The sequence below is a fragment of the Nymphaea colorata genome, chromosome 2, assembly GCF_008831285.2.
Source record: "Nymphaea colorata isolate Beijing-Zhang1983 chromosome 2, ASM883128v2, whole genome shotgun sequence".
NCBI lineage: Eukaryota > Viridiplantae > Streptophyta > Magnoliopsida > Nymphaeales > Nymphaeaceae > Nymphaea > Nymphaea colorata.
This window is the reverse complement of record NC_045139.1, coordinates 2,162,692-2,181,740: the sequence shown is the minus strand read 5'-3', so window position 1 is coordinate 2,181,740 and position 19,049 is coordinate 2,162,692. Positions and strand designations below refer to the sequence as shown.

The following is a 19,049-nucleotide window of genomic DNA, read 5'->3' as shown; positions in this document are numbered from 1 at the left end:
TATTCATCATCTTCAAACGTGAGCGCATTTGTGCATATTTCTTTTGTTTTGGCAGGAAAATAATGCACATCCATTGTAGTCTCGAGATCTTTAAGTGCTTTCTCTACCTTCAAACCCGTGTAAAATTCAGAGCAGCAGCACCATGGATCAATCGGCAGGCATCACAAGGCACTGTTCTCTTGATAAACAAAACAGAGTAGGATAGCAACACAGCAGTAAAATCAACGAGAACAGAGGCAAAAGGATCGAGCTCCTCAACTGAGCCTACAGACCTGCAAAAAAATTCCTATTTTCATGTTGATATTTCAGAGAAATTTCTTCATTTATATATTGGTGCCCTTTAAAATTTAAAATTTTATAACTAGTATCCCTTCGATTGAATTTTGTGGCTCATAAGTCAAAAGTCTCCCGCCTCCCGCAGCTTATCAGTCAAGGTTCATACATTCTAATCTTTGTCACAAACATCTTTGCTTTAAACAGGTCTTACTTTGGTTAATTGGGTTTGGTAAATAAAGGCAAATCTTATTAATGCTCAATTCGAAGATTGGACTGAGCCCAAGTCCCGATGCCTCTGATCAGTTAAAATTCCCTTATTTGGATCTTGTTTCTGGCCACTTCTACTAGCTTAAAATATCTGACCCTTGCATTACTGACGAGTGTGCACCAGATATTTTGTTACTTGAGAAAGTAACAGGTGCAGAGCTCTTTTTTCCAATATCTTTGAAATACGAAAAAGAGAGAAAGAGACCCAAATCAGAGAATGGACCTAAAGTTCTGCTTCGGTGAAGCCTATCTCGTTTTCTTTTAACTTGTTTAACTAGTTACGTTGCTAGTCGTTTAACTATTCTTTCATTATATTTTAGCGTTCATTATATTGTTGAGCAAAGTCGTGTTTAAAAAGGTTGAGTTCTTACAACTCGAACTCGACTTGTTTAAAATATTTCGAGCACACATTTGACCTCAAGTGCTTTTAGTCAAGTTTTAACAAGCAAGTTCAAGTCGACCACAAGCTGACTGAACATATTGTACCGTCCTAAGCATCACCAGACTTTCCCTATGACTAGCCACCCGGTGTTTGGGCCGCTCTTCAATTTCTTTAATTGGATTTTTGTTTTAAGTTTTCTTCAATAGCCTCAGATGAGCGGTCCAAATTATATAAGCATAATGCCACGAGAAAGCTAATCAAATTTCAATAGATATTCGAATAATAATTATTTAGGTTAATTAATTAATTGAGGGTTGATGTTCAAATGGGATTTGCAGAACAAATGCAGCATAAGAAGGTTTTGCTTGTTCTCGATGATGAATCACAACTCAGCGAGTTGGCTGTGGCAGCACGAATTGGTTTTGTTGGCATGCATTTGGGATAGAGGGGCTGCGTCTACTGCTGCTGGGCTACTATTTGCCCTCGCCATGATTGGATGACATTTTTTTTATCTGAAAACTGATAAAGAATGGAGAGTTATGTGGGAAAGGTTGAAGGAAGATCAAGATAAAGATATTCTTGAAAGATTGAGGATAAATTTTGATGTGCTTGATCCAAAAGAAAAAAAAAAAAAAAAAAAAAGTATTTCTGGCCTAGCGTGCTTATGCATTGCGCGAAAAGGAGAGTTTGCTACTCTCAAGTGTTTGGTATATTGTCATTCATTTCAACATCACTCGTCGTCTACTTCATCGTCTTTTAAATTGGAAAGGTTGGGCTTAGGCAGAAGCGTCATTAAAATTTTGTTTGGCACCAGCAGCTCGGTCCATCAGTGATACGCAAAAGATAGATAGAAGTTTCTAGTTGGGATACCTCTTTCGATTATAATATCAAAGTGTTCTTTTTTCTATTTGTTACTGAAATTCTGAGTTGCATATCAGCTTGCATTGTCTCAATTTGCTACTGGTATGACACTAAATGCAAAAATATTGACATCAGATGCAAACAATACTTTAAGATTAAAAAAAAAAAATACAATTTTGATATATAATATTAACAAGGGAAATGGATTGATAAGGGAACTAGAATGGGTGCATGAACCACGTCCGTCTCTATTGATGATTATAAGTGAATCCATTCAAAATTATTTTTCACAATACTACCCTCAAATGGTACATCACAATTCACAAGCGACGCTGTTAATACTTATAAAGGTTTTTTTTTTTCTACCCTCAAATGGTAAATCACAAGCGATGCCGTTAATACCTGTGGTCAGTGCCTTATGGTATATACTCAGTCCTCCTGTGTTTTCCATCAAGAACAACATGGAGGGGTTCTGTGAATTATTTTGTTAGTTTTGTGTTTATCAAAAGTTCGGCGGTGGTCAGTACATTGTTCAAGTGTGAGCAGTAAATGTAATTTATTTCAAGAGTTTCAAATAAGCATGCAATATCAAACAACTAATTAAAAAAAAAAAAAACAAAGAACGTGCGTCAAGAGAAAATTAAGATTTACATGCTTCCTTCAGTTAATGGAAGTCAAAACATAAAGATCATGAAAACCCGTTTTTTCTTTTTCCTCGATAAGATATCTATGCTAGATTCTAGCTGCAATCTGTACTTGGATATTAGTCGTTCAACAATCGATTTGTGGGGTCTCCATGAGGCATGTGCCCTTTGGAGCCCACTGTGAAAGCTTAATTGAAGGGCAGAGACATATGGGGTCTCCGTGATGCCCCACATAACACACTCTGAAAAATTTGGTAATTTGTTTTTGTTGGCCCTGGGCCCGGTTATATGGGGCAACTGTATGAGACTCGGGTCACCACTCTATGGACCTGGATGGACCTAGGTGTTAACTATATATTTAGTATCTTATGAGAAAAATTTTATGGCTCCAACCTGACCTGGATGCACAATATTTGACATGTTATGATAATGATCATGCAGAGTGCTTCCCTTGGGAAGAACTGGCCTCTTCTAAGTGCAAGCACCATCCATTTTCCTGGATGTGATAGCTACTACCACTACCAGTACAAGTCAGAGTAATGATTCTTCGCAAGAGTTACAAATACATTTTGCAGTTGGGACATATCCATTGTCACTTGCATTGTATAGCAATGTGCTCCCTCCCTTGTGTTCACAATGCTCTCTTCTCCCAAGTTCAATTCGACTTTATCACCGTCGACTTCTGCAATTATTTTCTCAAACACAGTAACGTCATCGGCAATGATTGCTATGCAGATGGGTGAGAGCACCTTGTCCAGGCGCAACTTCAGCCGTTTGCTTCTCAACCAACTAAAAGGCAACCTCGGGAGTATAAATTGCAGCTGCTGTTGTCCTTTTGCTGACCCTGGCACTAAAGACCCTGATATCTTCAAACTTTCCAAGTTTTCAAAAGTCATCTCCTGAGACAAAGAAGTTCGTCATCAATAGAGTACTAAATTTGCACGTATTTGGAGTCCTTCCATAACAATAAATCGCGACAACGCTGAAAGATTCATTTGTTAGAGGGGATTATAGTGCTATTGTTGGTAGTTCCCACCCTAACCCACCCAGTTTAGAATTAAAAAATTTGTGATCTCCATTATTATTGATTGATCCTGTCGACTACTTCTTTATGTGTGAAGTTTTCCCAAAGACTCATTATACGTAATAACTACTGTGCAATTTCCTAATATGATGAACAACAAGATAATATATATTCCTTACATACCTTGAACACTTTGTTTTTGAAATCATGACTGAAGTGGCAACACTCCATGAAATCGCAAGGGCCAGGCAGTTCTAGCACTTCCAAGTTGCTTGAAATATTTTCGAGGCCAGGAACATCTTCAAGCTGCTTACAACCACCCAAACACAACTTCTTCAATTTTTTAAGATTTGAAATATCAGACATTTTTCTCAAATTGGTGCAACCAGAAGCATCGAGCGAGCGTAGAGAAGAGGGAAGCTGAGGAAGGAACTCACGCCCCTCGCAGTCTTTCAAATCCAGTGACTTTAAGGATGTGAGGTGAGCCAAACCTGTTTGTCGAATAGAGGCTGCTATCATACATTCCAGGTTCTCACAGCCACTTAGCGATAGACGACCAAGTCTTCGCAAAGGCTCAAAAATGGTGGCATCCAAGTATTTTAATTTTTTGCTGTTGAACAAGAAGGTTACAAGATTTTCCAATCGTCCAATGAAATCAGGTGGAGCTGTAATATTGACGCACTGTAAATGTAAAATCTCAAGACTTTGTAATCATAGAGTTAGGCAAATCTTCAAGGTTCTTGCAGTTTATTATCAAGAACCAAATCCTTGTTAGAGAGCCAATAGAATTGGGAAAACATTTAAGGCGATGGGAATCCACTTCAAAGTGTGTAAGACTTTCTAATTCTCCGATAGAATCTGGTAGAATTTCGAGGTTTGGGCACTTTAATTCTAACTGGTAAATGTGTTTCAACAACCCAATAGAATTGGGCAAATATTTGAGGCGATGGGAGTTCACTTCAAAAAATGCAAGACTTTTTAATTCTCCAGTAGAAACTGGTAGAATCTCGAGGTTTGGGCACTTTAATGTTAATCTCCAAATGTGTTTCAATGACCCAAAGGAGTCAGGCAGAGCTTTTAGATGCATGCTCCTAACCTCCAATTTAGTAAGATTTTCCAAGTACCCCTCAATCCGATTAGGCAATTTTTTCAGTATTTCACATTCTAGCCGCAGCTCCTTGAGGTTTTCCATCCTTCCAACACAATCAGGCAACTCTTCAATTATAGCATCGTTCAAGTGAAGAATTTCTAAGGCTTTGTGAATTTGGTCGCACAAGCCAAGCAACTCCAAAGATGAACCTGTAAATTCAATAATATTAACTGCTGCAAGATGTGGAAGGTCGTTCTCAAAGCTCTTTAAACTGGTTCCAGACAGTTTCAGCTGTTGTATGGAGCTCAATTGTCTTATGGAAATAGGTAATGCTTTTAGGAGCTTGCAACCTTGCAAAGATAGCAGGCGAAGGCTTTTGAGCTGTCCAACTGAATCAGGTATGATCTCTATTCTGGTATCGTCAAGAATAAGCTCCTCTAGTTTCTCCATGTCCCCTAGTCTTTCTGGCAAAGAGCACAAAGAAAGACACCCTCTAAGGTTAAGCGATTTCAATGAGTTTAGCTGGCAAATGGAATCAGGTAAGTTATCCAAGCTCTCTAAGTTACATAAAGATAGCTCAACAAGGTCGGTAAGCTGTCCAATAGAATCAGGTATGACCTCAATGCATGTCATAGAAAGGTTAATCTTCTTTAATGACTCCATGTCCCCTAAGCCTTCTGGTATAGAAAAAAGTTCCAAGCACAATTGCAAACGAAGCTTTTCAATAGAACTTAACCGGCAAATGGAATCAGGTAGCTTCTTTATACATGTGTGTCTGAGATCAAGCTTCTTGAGTGATCCCAAATCTCCCAATCGCTCTGGCAAAGAGGAAACATTGAAACAACCAGAAATATTAAGGACCTCAAGTGAACTCAATCGCCATATTGAATCTGGTAGTTTTTGTAGAAGCCTACAGCTGAAAGTGCTTAAATGTGTCAAGTTCTTGAGTTTCCCGATTGATTCATCAATTGTACTTAATCCTGAGCAAACTAGAAACTGCAATTTCACCAAGCTAGGCATATTCATGAAATGAAGGGCAATCTTTGTTTCCACTCCACAAAGTGACAGAACTTTCAATCTTTCAAAGGCCTGCATGCATAAAATAAATATTTCCAATGGGAACAAGTCATGAGGATTTGACAAGTGAAGAAAAACAGAACTACTCCATCATAATATACTGACCTTTAATCTCAGTGACTGTTGGTTTATAAGAATTGGAGTCATGTTGGTTTCACAGAGATCAAGGATGACAAGCTTCTCGAGATTAAAATCAGATGGCAGGGAGTCAAAGTGGCAACTGCTCAATTCCAACCATTTCAAATCTGTAGGAAAACATGGAAACGTGCCTTGGAAGTTGACATTTTCAGCTTGAAGATATCTTAGGTTGGGCATGTTTCCAAAGCATTCGGCACTAACTTTACAATCATTCTCATTGAACCGTTTGTCCTTTTGCAGTATCTGAATCCCTTCAGCATCAATAGTACCTGGTCCCTGCAGAAAATAGAAATGCAAGGTAATTACCATACCTTAGTTAATGGTGTCTTTGCTTTAAGGACCTATGTCTGTCAACTTGCATAAACAGTGGAATCAGAACATGCACATTGAATGGAATCAGAACATGCACATTGAAACAACTCTCGTTGCTTGTCTCTAAAACTAGATTAATTAGGAACAAAGTTATTCTCTTTATTTGCTAAATTTCTTAAATTCTATTTCATACAAATCATTGTTCTTGATAAAATTGCAGAAGACTTCTTTTTAGGTACCAAGTCCCACCTTCCTCGGAATACATGATATGTAGTCAGACTAGATTAATAATTCGGTCCAAATTGTTTCACCAAATCCAGCCAGAGAGAGAGCGAGAGAGATTACAGTTACCTTTCTTCGAAGTAAATCCCAGGAGTCTTGCTTATTCCACAGTCTACTCTTCTTCTGAAGCTTTTGAGAGCATTCTTCATCAACTATGGCTCTCCCCATGTCTCGTATTTGATCATGCATCTTGAACTTTTCATATTTCCCATCTATCTTAACGAGAGACCTTTGTTCAAGTATCCTAACTGCTGCATTTGGGAACCAGTCACAACCCTCCCACATATAAGTAGCATTTTCCCTGTTCTTACCGATAAGAAAACATGAAATATCTAGAAATATTTTCTTCTCTAAGTTATCTAAACTGTCATAGCTTAGCTTCAATCTTTGTTGGACTTTGCAGGGGGGGATCCTTTTCAGCTTCTCTAATGTATCTTTCCACTCTTGTACATTCTTTTTAGAAGACAAAAGTGATCCGATAACTTCGAGGGTTAAGGGCAGCCCACCAGCTGCTGCAACAACTTCGTTTGATAACTGAGCATACTCTCCTTGTGGTTGTTCACCATTAAATGCATGAAGCATGAATAGCTCTCGTGACTGATCTTCATTCAGTTCTTGTGGCTTGTAAATTTCATCTTGTTTCACGTTGTAGGCTAGAAGTACCTCCTCATCTCTAGTTGTGACTATGATAACGCTTCCTAAGCCAAACCAATCTCTCCCACCAGCCAATGCATCAAGTTGTTCTCTGCAATCAACGTCATCTAAAATAAGCAGAACCCTTTTACAACTGGCCCTATCTTTGATCACAACTTTTCCTTGTGCAACATCACCTAAGGATGTATTTTTTTCTTTTAAGACGTCTCCAATGAACTGTTTTTGTAAGTTGACCATTCCATTGGGTTGTCCAGCATTTTCTCTAACATTTGAAATAAAACAAGTGGCACCATTGAACCCTTCGACTAGGTCATTGTAAACAGCCTTGGCAATCGTTGTTTTTCCAAGACCCCCCATACCATGGATGCCAACCACATGAACACCATTATTATTGCTTCCATTCTCCAACATTTTCTTCACATCATGAACACGAGTTTCAATCCCGATTGGATGCTTTGCGACTTCGAATGGCTTCTTGTTTAGTCTGGCTGACACTCTCTCAATGACTGCACGCTTTAACTTTGCCTCATCCCTGCAAGTATTAACTTCACCCATGCATGACAAACTATGAACAATAGGAAAAATGAATTTATGATGCTCCTTTAGCCGATCCAATATGAATATCTGCAAATGTGAAGGACCACACAATTGCAAACACTATTTATTGATTGTTTACAATAAAAAGGTGTTTTCATAATATGCTTTTTCGGTTTTTCCCATTAATTAACACCTTCCTTTGATCAGTTTTTCACACTCATCCATATGTTGGAACGTTTTGTCCCACCCATCCGAAAGTCTGCTCCGGTTCGCACAAATAAACATTTGAGTTATATTAAGTTGGGCACTAGGAAAAAGGACTAGGTACTTTGCACTCAAGTACTCTTCGATAATACGTAAATAGTACATTTTAAATATTTATAAACATTTTCCCGAGAAACTAACGGCATGCATGTGATTTTTACAAGCAAGAACTCGAAAATTGACAAAATAATCTTCTGCTCATTGGTAATTAAGAAATTTTAAGAAGAGAAACGTGTGTGCGTTAATTTTAGATTTCTCATAAAATCTGTACATGCTTTGTGGGGAAACATGATTTTTCTTTTTGTTAATTGTTTAATTAAGTTTTTCAACAAAAAGATCACGTTTATATAGTAGTCAATTTTTTAATACAAAGATCACGTCTTAAATTTTCTCATTTTAATTAATTAAGTACAATAATAAAGTGGAAGATGAATTTGAGAAACTCAAATGGTGAAGGATGCATTTGATTAATATAGCAGATAAGATAATGATTTTAATGGAAAAAAGATCTAAAATACTAGCCAAACATGATGTTGGGACAACACAAGCAGAAAATAAGCATATGAACAAGATGTGAATGGAAGCAAATGAAAAGATATAGACAACAAAGCATCCCCTTGCTTAGACTTTAAATTTGGAGAGAGGTGATTAAACTTTATTTGTTCTAGAGAAAGAGAGAGAGAAGACATATACCCATTCATGTCCTTGAGAGTGAAGCCGGAGAGATTTCCAACTTTCTTCAATGCTTCCCTCCATTTCTTCACCTCCTCTTGGTCCTGCTTCTTGTTGGACTGATGAACCTTAAACGCGGATTTGAAGGGGCCGCTCTGGTTGCGGACATCGGAAGGTTCCACGCCAAAGAACACCGGAATTATCTCCTTCCCGCACTCCACACTTTTGGTCACCTCCTTCAAACACCATTTCGATTCTGCAAAGCGTTTGGAGAAGATGGGGACAAAGATCTTAGACCTCTTTATGTATTTCAACAGCTTGTCGATCCCCTCCCCCTTTTTCAACTTCTCGCTATCAATGAAGGTGGGAATACTATGATCCTCGAGGCCTTCATAAAGATGCCCAATGAAACGCTTTCGGGTGTCTTCGCCTCTGAAGCTAAGAAACACTTCAAACTCAGATCCATCAGAAGACGGTGAAGGTGTTAATGTCTCTAGTACCTCTTCCCATGCCTCTGTGTTGCTTCCTCTAATTCCTCCATCAACATTTTTGGTTGGCGAGAAAATTCCTTCAGCCTGCAAGAAATCCTTGATTCGCGGAAGGAAGTTATGACCAAAGAGAACGGTGATGAAGAGTAATATGAATAAAGCTGCAAAGATCACCATTTTCTTGATCTTAGCTTGGAGAACCAAGAAAGAAGATGGTAAAATTAAGCAAGCTTTCCGTGGTCAGCAACACCGCCTCCACACAGAATATTAGTAACGATCACGACAGTGGACACAGAAAATCGTCACTCCTCCTCAACCAACAAGCAGGAACAAGGCAGGAGATCGACAAGGGATATCGAGGAAGCTTCTCTTTGGGTGGAACAAGGGCTCTTAATTAATGGCGGAAGCCGCCATGGCATACCATGAAATTATTCTTTTTCTTTATGATGAAAAGTATTTTATAATTTCGACGTGCCTTCTAAGTTGTGGATTCACGTAATCCCTTTCTTCCTCTTCTTTAAACAAATCAAATCCGACGGCATAAAGTCAGGGTCAATTTTGGTGGACTATTCGAACACTATGATGGTCCTGTTGTTGTCCTTCACCTCAATTTTGGTTCGATTTGGTAAACGCAAGACGGAAGGAGAGAAAAACGAAAGAGCAACGATTTTAACCTGGTTCAGTCGAAGCCTCCATCCACGACTCTGTGCTCTCTTGATTATTTGGTGAGATGTGCAGGTTCCTTCAATTAGAGATTTTGATTACACATTCGCTGCCTATCTTTCCAATCCAATTCCTTGATTTTTTTGGAAAGGTATTTACATTTGATTGAACTGTTTTAGAAGATGCTGTTTGCTGAGGAACACCAACAACTAATGAAGATGCAGATTGTTTAAATTTTGTGGAAGCACACTCAATTTTCAAATCACTCATTATTCATCTTCAAACGAGAGTGCATCTGTGCATATTTCTTTTGTTTTTGGCAGGAAATTGGAGATCTTAAGGTGCCTTCTCTGCCTTCAAACCCGTGTAAAATTCAAAGCAGGAGCAGCAGCACCACCACCATGGATCAATCGGCAGACCTCTGCGGCAATGCAGCAGCAGGGAAGCAAACCACACGACACTGTTGTCTTGATAAACAAAACAGAGTAGGATAGGAAGACGGCAACAAAATCAACGAGAACAGGGTAAAGGGTAGAGCTCCTCAGTTGAGCCAAAGGATATGTTGACTTCTGCAGTCAGCATTGAGAGGCGAGAAACTCACGCAATCAAGCATGACACTTTCTCGCCTGCAACTTTTCAAAATCTAATGCCTTTCTTCCTGCAATCAGCTCTAACAGCAAAACCCCATCTCATTTTTCCTGCAATCAATTAGCAATCGTATTTATTGCGACTAAACGTTTTTTTTTTTAAATATTAAAATTTGAATGAAACATCAGGAATGTCGTCCTTCGGATATTGGGAAAGTCTCAGGTAAAAGCTGCTGAATTTCAAAACCTTTCAAAGGCTACCATTAGCGGAAACCTTTCGAAGGATACCATTAGGGGCGGAGGCAGTAATGCGCACTCTATGGGCAGTTGCCTTTCGTTCTTGCTGCAGTATTAATGGTCCAACCTTCACATTATCTTCTTCCTTTGGGACCCCAAATCTTGCATCAATGTTAGACCCACCTCAAAGATCTTACAAGGAGACAGACAATTCATGTAGATTCTCAATTTCAACCACCAACTCAAAAATAACGTATCCTAATGGGATTGCTACATTCTCTAGGAGATCATGGTTCCCTATTTATTATGTTTGTTTGGTTGGATCTGAGATGTGAGGTGGATCTCAGATCTCGGGGTTTGAGGTCCGACCCCCTTGCCTCCCCATCCTATGGTCAGATCTCGAATCTAAGATTTTAATTTGATATTTGATGTGGATCTAAAATAATGCGTCCCACAAAGTGTAGATTTCAGACCTACCTTGGTTCTCATGACATCCAAGGCTCTCAAAGATAACGATCAAAAGACAACATATTGAGCCTACTCTATCTAATGGGTCTGCTCTATCTAATCGCATCTTGCCTACTCAAAAGAAATAAATAAACAAGTTAACAGACCTGGGTCCAAGATTTGCATGCAAATCCTGCATCTTATATTGTCAAATTCTGTCATTGGATGCATTTTATGCTTTATTTTCTGAGGGAACTGCACTTGGCTAGATAGACTTCATTGTTTGTCCAAACTTCCTATGGTCACTCTGAGCAGCGCCACATCTGAACCATAACTACTTACATGACAGCTACACCCTGCTAGGTGCAGAGCCATGCTTAGGCAGTTGCCCACACGGGCCTAAGGAAATCTCTTTATGTTGAAGTAGGGTCTGGGTCCAGCCAAATAGAGTTTCTCTACAGGACCCTGTTTCCTGCCCCGCAACCCCAGTGTCCTTGGTCAGTTCACCAGGAAGATCGCCCTCCCAATTCTAAGTTTTTTCCTGGAAGTGGAAACCCTTATGACTATGACAACAGCTATCGCTTCGCTGGTGAAGCAAGGTTGATTCGCCACGAAACAAAAAAGAAAAAGGAAACAAACGGCCATGTTGGACTACGGTGCGAAGCCGCAAGCTTTAAGTCGGGGTCAACACTAATAGCATACAATTGCCATTGATCCTTTCCATTACATGAAATGGTCAGCATTCCACATTTTTTTGTCTGGGTCTCGTAAAGATGGCATCGTAAAAAACTGTTTGCCTTTTCTTGCTGCCATGGGGTCAACCTGTGAACAAGGTAAACCCAATGCAATGGGAACCAAAAAAACTCTTTTGGCTCAACTTTATCCCAGTATTTTAGAGGGAGCAACCTCGTTTTTCACTCTGAATTGGTCAAAATAAGTGGAATTTCTGGGTTCCTCCGATGGTTCTGAAATTGATCAAATGTTGGTAACTGACCAGGAAGATCGGCGGCCCTGCCTGAAGTAGCCGTCCTTCGAAGCAACCCTCTCTCTTGTCCTGACAGTAGAGAGTGTCTTTCCATTTGTCATTGTTCCATAAATATGCTTTAATCTTTAGGATAGATTCATAACACTGTTTCAATTAAATTGTTCCAACTACCAAACACCTCTAAAGTTTTACTCATCAAAACAGGGGCAAAGACATGTGTGGGCATGTAAGGGCACTTGCACATGCAGTCCAATAAAATTCCTGAATTCACTTATCAATTGACCCTTTATATATATATATATATAATGCCCCTCATAATGTGACTGACTTGACCACTGCATCAAAGGTCTACCAATATGCAGTTAAGAAAAAAAAATTGTGCTAAGAAAAATAATGCTTTTAATTAAAAATTATACAGCTTCGTTAGTCAAAATGCTTGGTTAAATGCAAATTTCAGTAGCGATATGGTGTAATCTATTAAAGAAGAACCTTCAATTTTGACTCATGAGCAATCAAGTCAGCAAGGAAATCGTCTATCAAATAGTGTAATGCCCAAATTCAATGCAACGTTCAGTTTTGGTATCGACCGCTGCAAGGAACAAAACGCTTCTATGGAACGTCATTTAATGGGCTCTACAAATGGAAAGCAGCAGTTATCATGTGCCAGCCAGAATGCTCCCAATCTGATCCACGATTCTCACAATGCAACGCAAGGAGAAAAGGAAATAAATCTTGATGAGAGGATAAGAAGAAAAAGAAAAAAGAAAGATCATAAAGATGGTGATTTGGCTCACGATTCTCAAACTGAAATAATTATGCCCAAAAATCTCTCACCGGTTACAGGGAGATTTTTGTAGCCTCTTACTACTGTACAAAAACTGACGATGTACATAGAAAGTGAAATCAAGAAAAAAGAAAAAGAAAAGAAACAAAGAAGGAAGTCACTTTGATTTTCTGATTGTGGACGTAGGTTCTCAAGGACCGAACCACGTAAATCTTGTGTTTTCTCTTTTCCTCTTCCTTTCTCTATTGCTTCCTATTTTCTTTCTGGTATCAAAGCCTCTACAAGCCTTCATCGGCAGATAACTCCTGGAAATCAGTCATTTCCCTTAGTGCCGCCGTTGATATCCAAGGAAGTGTCGTCCTCTCAATTTGGTGACCATGACACCATCCACCTCAGCAGCATCTTCAAACAGTTTGCTCTATCCTTACCCCTTCAATTTGAACGTGGCCAATTTTGTTTCTCTGAAGTTGACGCACAATAACTTCCTATTGTGGAAGACGCAAATCCTTGCACTCATTGAAAGTCAGGACATGGAGGGTTTTCTGACTGGTTCAATCTCTGCTCCGCCAAGTCACATTGTTGACCCGGCTGATCCACAGCAACTAATCTCAAATCCCAATTTTGAATCGTGGCGTCGCTCCGACCGTCTTATAAAAGGATGGATCACTGGTACGTTGTCTGAAAACGTCCTTGGTTTAGTTGTTGGATTGAGTTCTTCTCAAGAAATTTGGTCCACTCTTGTTGATGCCTTTGCCCAAGAATCCCAAGAACGGGGTTTTCATCTTACTCATATGCTTACGACTTGTAAAAAGGGTAACGATGCCCTTGAAGTCTATGTTGCCAAGTTCAAAGCCATATGCGATGACTTGGCTGCCATAGGAAAATCTGTTGGAGACAAAGAAAAGGCCTTCTGGCTTCTCCAAGGACTGGGAAAAGGCTACGAACCTTTCGTTATGGCCATGCTTAAGCCACCCGTTCCTTCTTACAAAGAATTGATATCTTTATTACAAAGTTTGGAAGTGAGAAATAAATTTTTCAATTCGGACACTTCGCCCCAAGTTGCCTTCTATGCGCAACGTGACAATCAAAATCGACTCCGGGGCACTTACCAATTCTCTCGAGGACGAGGACGGCATAATAGAGGTGGACGTGGAGGAGGCTACCATCAACATTATCCTTCTCACGGAGGTGGATACAATCTGTCTCAAACAGGTTACAACACTAAACCTCCTCAACCAAAAATCGATGGGTCGGCCACCTCCTTCAATTCATCCAAAGATATTGTTTGTCAAATTTGTAACAAGAAGAATCACTCTGCCATGAGATGCTACAATCGTTTTAATCATTCTTTCCAAGCGGCAGATGCTAATCATGCCCTTGCAGCCCTTACTATAAGTGATCCATAAGATTCCGGATGGCTGGTTGATACTGGAGCTACAGCCCATATGACAGGGGACGCAGGTAAACTTAAGAACATTTCTCCTTATTATGGTTCTGATATTGTTATTGTTGGGAACGGGCAGCGTATCCCAATCACACACGTTGGACAAGCTGATATTTCTCCAAATCTTTCTCTTAAGGATGTTCTCTATGTTCCTCGTCTCACTAAAGATCTTATCTCTGTTAGTAAATTGACTAACGATTTTCCATACATCTTACCTCCGGTCGATGCATCTTGAAGGACAAGAGGACGGGCAGGCTAGTGGCAACGGGAACTGAACAAGGTGGTCTCTATGAAGTTAACAACAATAGCAATCATAAAGCTTTCTTTTCATCACGTTTTCGACGGGCGACGGAAGAATCTTGGCATGCTCGATTGGGACATCCTCAATCTAGTGTTCTCTCTTTTTTGAAGAATCATAAATACATTGATGTTTTACCTAATGGTTCATTTTCTATTTGTGCTAGTTGCCAAATGGGAAAATCTTGCAAATTGCCTTTTCTTGAGAAAGATGATATTAGCTCTTTACCATTAGAAAAAATTCATAGTGATTTATGGGGGCCGGCACCCGTTCCATCTCGAGAACAATATCATTTCTATGCTATATTTGTTGATGACAATAGTCGCTTTACATGGTTTTACCCTCTAAGGCATAAATCTGATTTTTTTGATGCTTTTGTTCATTTTCACAAAATGGTTGAGCGTCAGTTCGACAGGAAAATAAAAATCTTCCAAAGTGATGGAGGCGGTGAATACACTAGTTCTCGTTTCACAGCCTATCTTGATGCTCTTGGAATTAAACGTCAATATTCCTGCCCCAAGACACCTGAACAAAATGGCAAGGCAGAACGCAAGCATCGCTCTATCACTGAATTGGGATTAACATTGCTTTTCCATTCTAATGCTCCAGCACGTTTTTGGACTGACGCCTTCTCAGCTGCGGTTTTCTTAATGAACAGGCTGCCCTCCGCCACCTTGAATATGCAGTCACCTTTTGCCATCTTGTTTAACAGGATGCTTAATTATTCTAGCATGCGCATTTTTGGGACCAGATGTTTCCCTTATTTGAGAGGATACGCAAGGAACAAATTTGATCCTAAATCAGTTCCATGTGTTTTTATCGGCTATAGCACCCTTCATAAGGGTTACAAATGCTTCGAACCAAATTCCAGACGTCTATACATAAGGCATGTCGTCTTTGATGAAAATTCACTCCCTTTCAAAAACCCATCTTCTCTTTACAAGGATGACGTCATGGGAAGTGATTTTATATCTTTTGTCGACGTCGAAGGCTCAAGTGCTGGAACTCCATTAGATTCAGACGATCTCACACCTTGTTGCAGCCCTGCACCAGACCCGCGCCTAAATGTATATGATCAAGACGCGACAAATGTCAGCTCCTTACCTACAAATGTTGATTCAGCCGATCCACCTGATCCAACGCTATCAGCTTCATCTAGCCCATCAAACTCTATGGAACCTCGAGCCATAGTTACTAGATCTATGACTCGAGCAACATCTTCCCAAAGCAGAACAATGACCACTAGAGCTATGACGGGCATTCACAAACCCAATCCAAAATATGCCAATGTTCATATCACTTACTCTAGCATTCCAAAAGAGCCCAAAAGAATTCAACATGCTCTTCGACATGATGGATGGAGAGCGGCAATGGAAGAAGAAATGATGGCACTGAGATCCAATAACACATGGGAATTAGTTCCAAAAGAACCCAATATGAACGTCGTTGGATCTAAATGGGTTTTCAAATCCAAACTCAAAGCTGATGGAAGCCTTGATCGGCTAAAGGCACGCTTGGTTGCCCGGGGTTTCACTCAAGTTGAAGGAATCGATTATCAAGAGACTTTCTCTCCTGTCATTCGACCCACTACTATAAGGCTCGTTCTTTCTCTTGCAACCATTTTCAATTGGCACATCAAACAATTAGATGTTAAAAATGCCTTTCTACATGGATCACTTGATGAAAAAGTATATATGTCCCAACCACCAGGGTTTGAGGATCCTCTTCTTCCGCATCATGTTTGCCGTCTTAACAAGGCTTTATATGGTCTGAAGCAGGCTTCTAGAGCATGGTTTCAACGGCTAAGTGACTTCCTCTTCGACAATGGATTTCGGAGCTGCTATTCCGATCCATCGATGTTCACGTTTCATGAGAATAACAATTGTCTCATTCTCTTAATCTATGTTGATGATATGGTGCTTACGGGTAGCTCTTCCAGCTTAATTCAGAATTTTCTCTCTAAACTTCAAGATGAATTTCCTGTGAAAGATATGGGGCAACTCAGCTATTTTCTTGGGATCGAAGTTTTACACACTGGCAATGGTCTCTTCCTCAATCAAGTAAAATATGCTCAAGACATTTTGGACCGTGCACAAATGATTGATTGCAAACCAATGAACACTCCCATGGCAACTAAGTTAGATCTTCTGGATACTTCATCATACCCAGATCCTACATTTTATCGCGCGATAGTTGGATCCTTACAGTACCTCACAATCACTCGGCCAGAGATATCATTTTCAGTCAATTTCATCAGTCAATTTATGCAGAATCCCACCCGAGCTCACTTCAACATTGCCAAGCGTATTCTCCGTTACATCAAAGGGACTATCGATTATGGAATTCATCTCCTTTCTCAGAGTACGGTTGATTTATATGCTTTTTCTGATGCCGATTGGGCCGGATGTCATCTTACCAGAAGATCCACAACAAGGTACTGTACTTTTCTAGGAGCAAATTATATTTCTTGGAGTGCAAAGAAGCAAACCACCGTCGCTCGATCCAGCACCGAGGCTGAATATCGTTCCATGGCATCAACAGCGGCCGAATTAACCTGGCTTCTTCAGATCCTTAGAGATATTGGCATTCCAATTATGAAAGCACCTGTTCTTCTTTGTGATAATGTCAGTGCTCTCTATTTAGCAAAAAATCCAGTCTTCCACAATCGGTCGAAACATATTCAGATTGATTATCATTATGTGCGAGAAATGGCCACTTCAGGGAATCTCACCACTAGGTACGTGCATTCTTCTGACCAAATTGCGGACATATTTACCAAAGTCTTGGGGAAAGATCAGTTTTTAAATTTACGAGCCAAACTCAACGTCATCAGTCGTTTTCGTTTGAGGGGGCGTATTAAAGAAGAACCTTCAATTTTGACTCATGAGCAATCAAGTCAGCAAGGAAATCGTCTATCAAATAGTGTAATGCCCAAATTCAATGCAACGTTCAGTTTTGGTATCGACAGCTGCAAGGAACAAAACGCTTCTATGGAACGTCATTTAATGGGCTCTACAAATGGAAAGCAGCAGTTATCATGTGCCAGCCAGAATGCTCCCAATCTGATCCACGATTCTCACAATGCAACGCAAGGAGAAAAGGAAATAAATCTTGATGAGAGGATAAGAAGAAAAAGAAAAAAGAAAGATCATAAAGATGGTGATTTGGCTCACGATTCTCAAACTGAAATAATTATGCCCAAAAATCTCTCACCGGTTACAGGGAGATTTTTGTAGCCTCTTACTACTGTACAAAAAGTGACGATGTACATAGAAAGTGAAATCAAGAAAAAAGAAAAAGAAAAGAAACAAAGAAGGAAGTCACTTTGATTTTCTGATTGTGGACGTAGGTTCTCAAGGACCGAACCACGTAAATCTTGTGTTTTCTCTTTTCCTCTTCCTTTCTCTATTGCTTCCTATTTTCTTTATCATCTGGCTGTTCGCTAATCAAACTGCAAGTGGTTCTAAGGATCGCATCAAAACCTAAACCCCAATATGTACACAATGTTAATTTTAATTATTACTTAATTGTCACTAGCAAACTGCTCAAAAATGATAAAGTTTCCTGCACCAAACGTTTCTATATAAACTAACAAAAATGAAAGATATGGCTCATGGATCGCGCTTTAGAAGTGTTATTGTCCTCAGTATTCCAAAACCATGTCACTAGACTCACACTTCAGAGTCCATTTGGCAAACATAACAGTATGTAATTGTTTCATGAATATAACATAAAAACTAGAGTAGATTCATGGAACACCTTAGAAAGTATTCAATAAATTTGCCTTAATTTTTCTGGGTAAATTCATAGAACAGTTACAAATTCTCCTGTATCTTCGAGACAAATGGGTACGATTTTTAGGTTGGAATACCAAGAGAGTATGCCCAATGCACATTCACTTGTTTGTGCTCCATAGAATGGTAAAAGATCAATCAGTTTCAGGCAATTAATGTGTTGGCATTGTGCCATGTACCAAACAGTTGATCGATCACATGTCTCACAGTAGATAGTGTCCATCCGCAGCAATAGAATAAATGGTGCTGTCCTTGTATGGATTGGGTGGTCCGGGCTCACCGGAAGTTCACCTCTCCAAGGACAGGTTCATTGAGTGGTCATGCTTTGAAGGGTTCATCGTCCTACATATAAGCATCTTTTAGGAAGATGGGTGACAAAGCTGCCAAAGGCAATAAATTAATCTGCTGCATTCAAAAATTGGAGTGGCAGTGAGAATGAGGAATGTCAATGGGTAGGATTAAAACGAGGTGTACTCTAACCATACCTGCTTTTTCAGATATTTATATCTTTGGATTTGAATACAAATGAAAAAAAAATCATATTTGAATCCAAATCTGAAATCAATTCACAACATGAATATGAATTTTACATTCATATCTGAATCAGAGTTTGAATTTGGACCGAATTCATCCAATTTTCAAGTTGTTAGAGCATTTGATATAAGATATTTATTTAAAACTAATTCTGATTCAAATCCAAATTCAAATCCGATCAGATATTTATGTATATCTGAATTTGATTAGATATCATTTCTAAAATCTAATTTCACTCAATTTCTTAATTGGATATTCAACTTTTTTTTTTAAATGAGATTGGATATCCGATTCAAGTCCGACATATT

General features: G+C 39.4%; 1 protein-coding gene across 2 annotated transcripts; it reads right to left on the bottom strand.

Moving 5' to 3' along the window:
- Positions 1-2,773: 2,773 nt before the first annotated feature.
- On the bottom strand, positions 2,774-9,839 carry LOC116247830 (disease resistance protein RUN1-like). Of its 2 annotated transcripts, none has more exons than XM_031620177.2 (5): positions 8,502-9,839; positions 6,423-7,098; positions 5,727-6,035; positions 3,638-5,633; positions 2,774-3,329 (listed from the first exon to the last, which is right to left on the bottom strand). In XM_031620177.2, the coding sequence occupies exons 1-4, from the start codon at positions 9,143-9,145 to the stop codon at positions 4,152-4,154; spliced, it is 3,111 nt and encodes a 1,036-aa protein (XP_031476037.1). In that variant the 5' UTR covers positions 9,146-9,839; the 3' UTR covers positions 2,774-3,329; positions 3,638-4,151. The 2 variants fall into 2 exon arrangements, with proteins under 2 accessions (XP_031476037.1, XP_031476036.1); XM_031620176.2 differs by having other exon boundaries at positions 2,775-3,329; positions 6,423-7,539.
- Between the last annotated feature and the right edge of the window lie 9,210 nt (positions 9,840-19,049).